Source organism: Morone saxatilis, unplaced genomic scaffold (genome assembly GCF_004916995.1).
Source record: "Morone saxatilis isolate NCDOM2014 unplaced genomic scaffold, NCSU_SB_2.0 Contig5, whole genome shotgun sequence".
NCBI classification, from domain to species: domain Eukaryota; kingdom Metazoa; phylum Chordata; class Actinopteri; family Moronidae; genus Morone; species Morone saxatilis.
This window is the reverse complement of record NW_023340095.1, coordinates 424,572-427,223: the sequence shown is the minus strand read 5'-3', so window position 1 is coordinate 427,223 and position 2,652 is coordinate 424,572. Positions and strand designations below refer to the sequence as shown.

Below are 2,652 nucleotides of genomic sequence, written 5' to 3'. Positions count from 1 at the left end.
CACACACCACACACACAGAGACACACACACACACACAGACACACACACACACACACACACACAGAGACACAGAGAGCTTAATATAATCTGCTGGAGCTGCAGAGAAAGCCGATCAGCGCGTCCCACTGGTGTGTGTCGGTCAGTACCTGAGGGAGCCGTTGTATGCCATGGTGACATACCTGCGACCACCTGGGTGGGGTTGACGGCTGTCACGGTAACGTTCCCTTGCTGTAGGGCGGACGCCGGCACCACGATTTGACCCTGAGGACTGATGGTCCCCGAGATAGAGCTGGGGGTCTGTGTGACAGAGAGAGCAGGCCGGAGTCACATACGCATGTTTTTGAGGCTGCCGGCTGTTTTTACCTGACGTTCTCTCTGAATCTGCTCAGAGGAATGCATTAAAGGCAAAGAAACAACAGCGTCAGCGTCGGATCCAGCTGGTTGTGATTCTGCCCGTCCTCCTGCCGTCCATACCTGAGTCTTGGTGGGGGAGAAGCCCTGGACCTGGCCCTGTACGGGGGAGTACGGGCTCCCCGGGTCTCCACTCAGCAGGGTCTCGCTGTTCATCTTCGTCTTGAGGCAGGCGATGTAGCGGCTGCAGAAGTCCTTGCACAGGTCGCTCACCTTCTCCAGCTCCAGCAGGTGGATCCGCAGCACCTGGATGGCTTTCACCATCTACAGATCAGAGTTTAACAACACACAGCGGCTTAAAGACAGCACAGGAACAGGGGAACGTGTCCTCTTCACAGTCTGACGCTGAGCAGTTAGGAGAAAGTATTTTAATTAATTGGTAAGAAGCAACAGGACGTCTGAGGTTAAAGGTCGCGGAGGGAGGGAGGGAGTGTGAAATACCTCCGGTGCCTGTTCTGGTTCTGTGAAATACCTCCGAACTAAAACCTTCAGTCCTCAGCTTGTGTCAGAAAACAGTAACGAGTCCGACAGGCGAGATTAGAACCAGTCGGCCGGTTTTAAGAAGCTTTTCATTCTGTTAGTGTTTAACGTCTGTTTGTCCGACTGAATATATAAAATATCCCAGAAACCACTGCGTCTCACCAGGTTGTCCAGTTCAGGGTCCTCGCTGAAGAAGGGTTTTCCCTCCTTCTCCTGATTGCGGACGAAGTTCTCGATGTCCACGTCGAAGCTGGCCGAGGTGATGCAGTCGGAGCTCAGCGTCGACTGTTCGCACTTCTCGAACAGCAGCGCCAAGAGAGGGAACAGGGGGTGCCTGAGACACAGAGCGGGAAAACGAGACACACAGATCATCCTTCAGACACAGAGAGAGTTTTCCAGATATCTGGTCGTTGTAATCAGGACGTGTTGAACCCTGGAGAACTTTTAATCTACGTTAGTTGAAGCTTTATTTCTGTTATGTGGATGTATGCTCTCTTCAAAGCTCCAGACGGACTCAACAACTTCTCTCTCTACGTCTCCTCGTGTGTTTTCTGTTTGTACTTTTCTCTCTAACATCGTTTAAACCAACAGACTTTCCTCCATCTCATCCGTTCTGCTCTTCACGTTGTGGCTGTCAGTCTGAAAACAAACGCTGTCACACACTCACAGATTGCTCTCTGTCCATTAGAGAAGCTTTCTGAGAGTGTGTGAGTTGTTTAGACTGAAGGTGGACAGCGTGAACAACACACAGAAACACAAACAGGTGTTAAAAACAGTCACATGAACAAAGGGGAGGACTTCACAGACATCATCTGATATTTCTCTCTGTCCAATCTGAAAGTAACGAGGGAGAAAGAAGAAGAAGGAGAACATGGAGGGACAGTTAATGTTTCTCTCTCACACACAAACACAAGCAGCTCTACCGATATATGGAGGCTTTGTCTGCGTCCATGGGTGTCTGCGGCTCCGTGGGCGCCGGGCTGGGCTCCTCCGCCAACGTCCCCTCGATGAACTTCTGCTCCGAGTCGCCGTCCACCTTCGCCACACCTTGCATCTGCAGGGAGAGAACAAAGACGTGAGGAGGAACGGGGCAGAAAGAGTGACAGAAACAGAACAGAGGGAGACAGGCGGAGGATGAGCGATAGAAAAGACATCATGTGAAGAGCGGGAGTAGCTGCGGGGCAGAGCTCGACACAGAGCCTCGCTTCACTGTGAACTCTGGGGGAAGTCATGAGGAATCGCTCTGAATACCTCCTTCAAACGTCACGTTAAAAACTGCCACTTTATTTAAAGAGGCTGCAGTAACACATCTGGTGTCACGGCCGAGGTCAGCGGGCGCGGTCGCTCTGTCTCCTCCCTCTCCTGTGAGCGAGCCCCACAGCGACTCCCACCGAGAACAGACGAGCTAAAACAATCGTCTCATTAGTCACAGATCCTCTCGACACCCCCGAACATCGAACTGCAAGAAACACGTTGGTGAGCAAGTTACATAAATAAATAAATAAATACAAACAGTGTTTAAATAAATAAATATGTTTGTGTTTAATTAAATAAATAAATAAATAAATAAATCCTGTTTGTATATATATAAACAAACAAACAGTCTGTATATATATAAATAAACAAACAAACAGTCTGTGCCTCGTACAGGATCCATCTGAGACTGAAGTGATGTAACAGCATTAACGTGTTTCCCTTTGTTTGTCCGCGCCGACTTATCACCACTAAAAATAAACATTTCTGTGGTTAATTCTGTTCAGT

At 49.3% G+C, this 2,652-nt stretch overlaps 1 protein-coding gene across 1 annotated transcript; it reads right to left on the bottom strand.

Moving 5' to 3' along the window:
- Positions 1–474: 474 nt before the first annotated feature.
- Positions 475–2,640, bottom strand: pknox1.1 (pbx/knotted 1 homeobox 1.1; the record flags this gene model as incomplete). The annotated part of the gene is given in 3 exon segments (XM_035675991.1): positions 475–675; positions 1,054–1,225; positions 1,815–2,640. Coding segments are annotated over 3 exon segments (504 nt in total), but the record flags the coding sequence as incomplete, so codon positions are not given.
- Between the last annotated feature and the right edge of the window lie 12 nt (positions 2,641–2,652).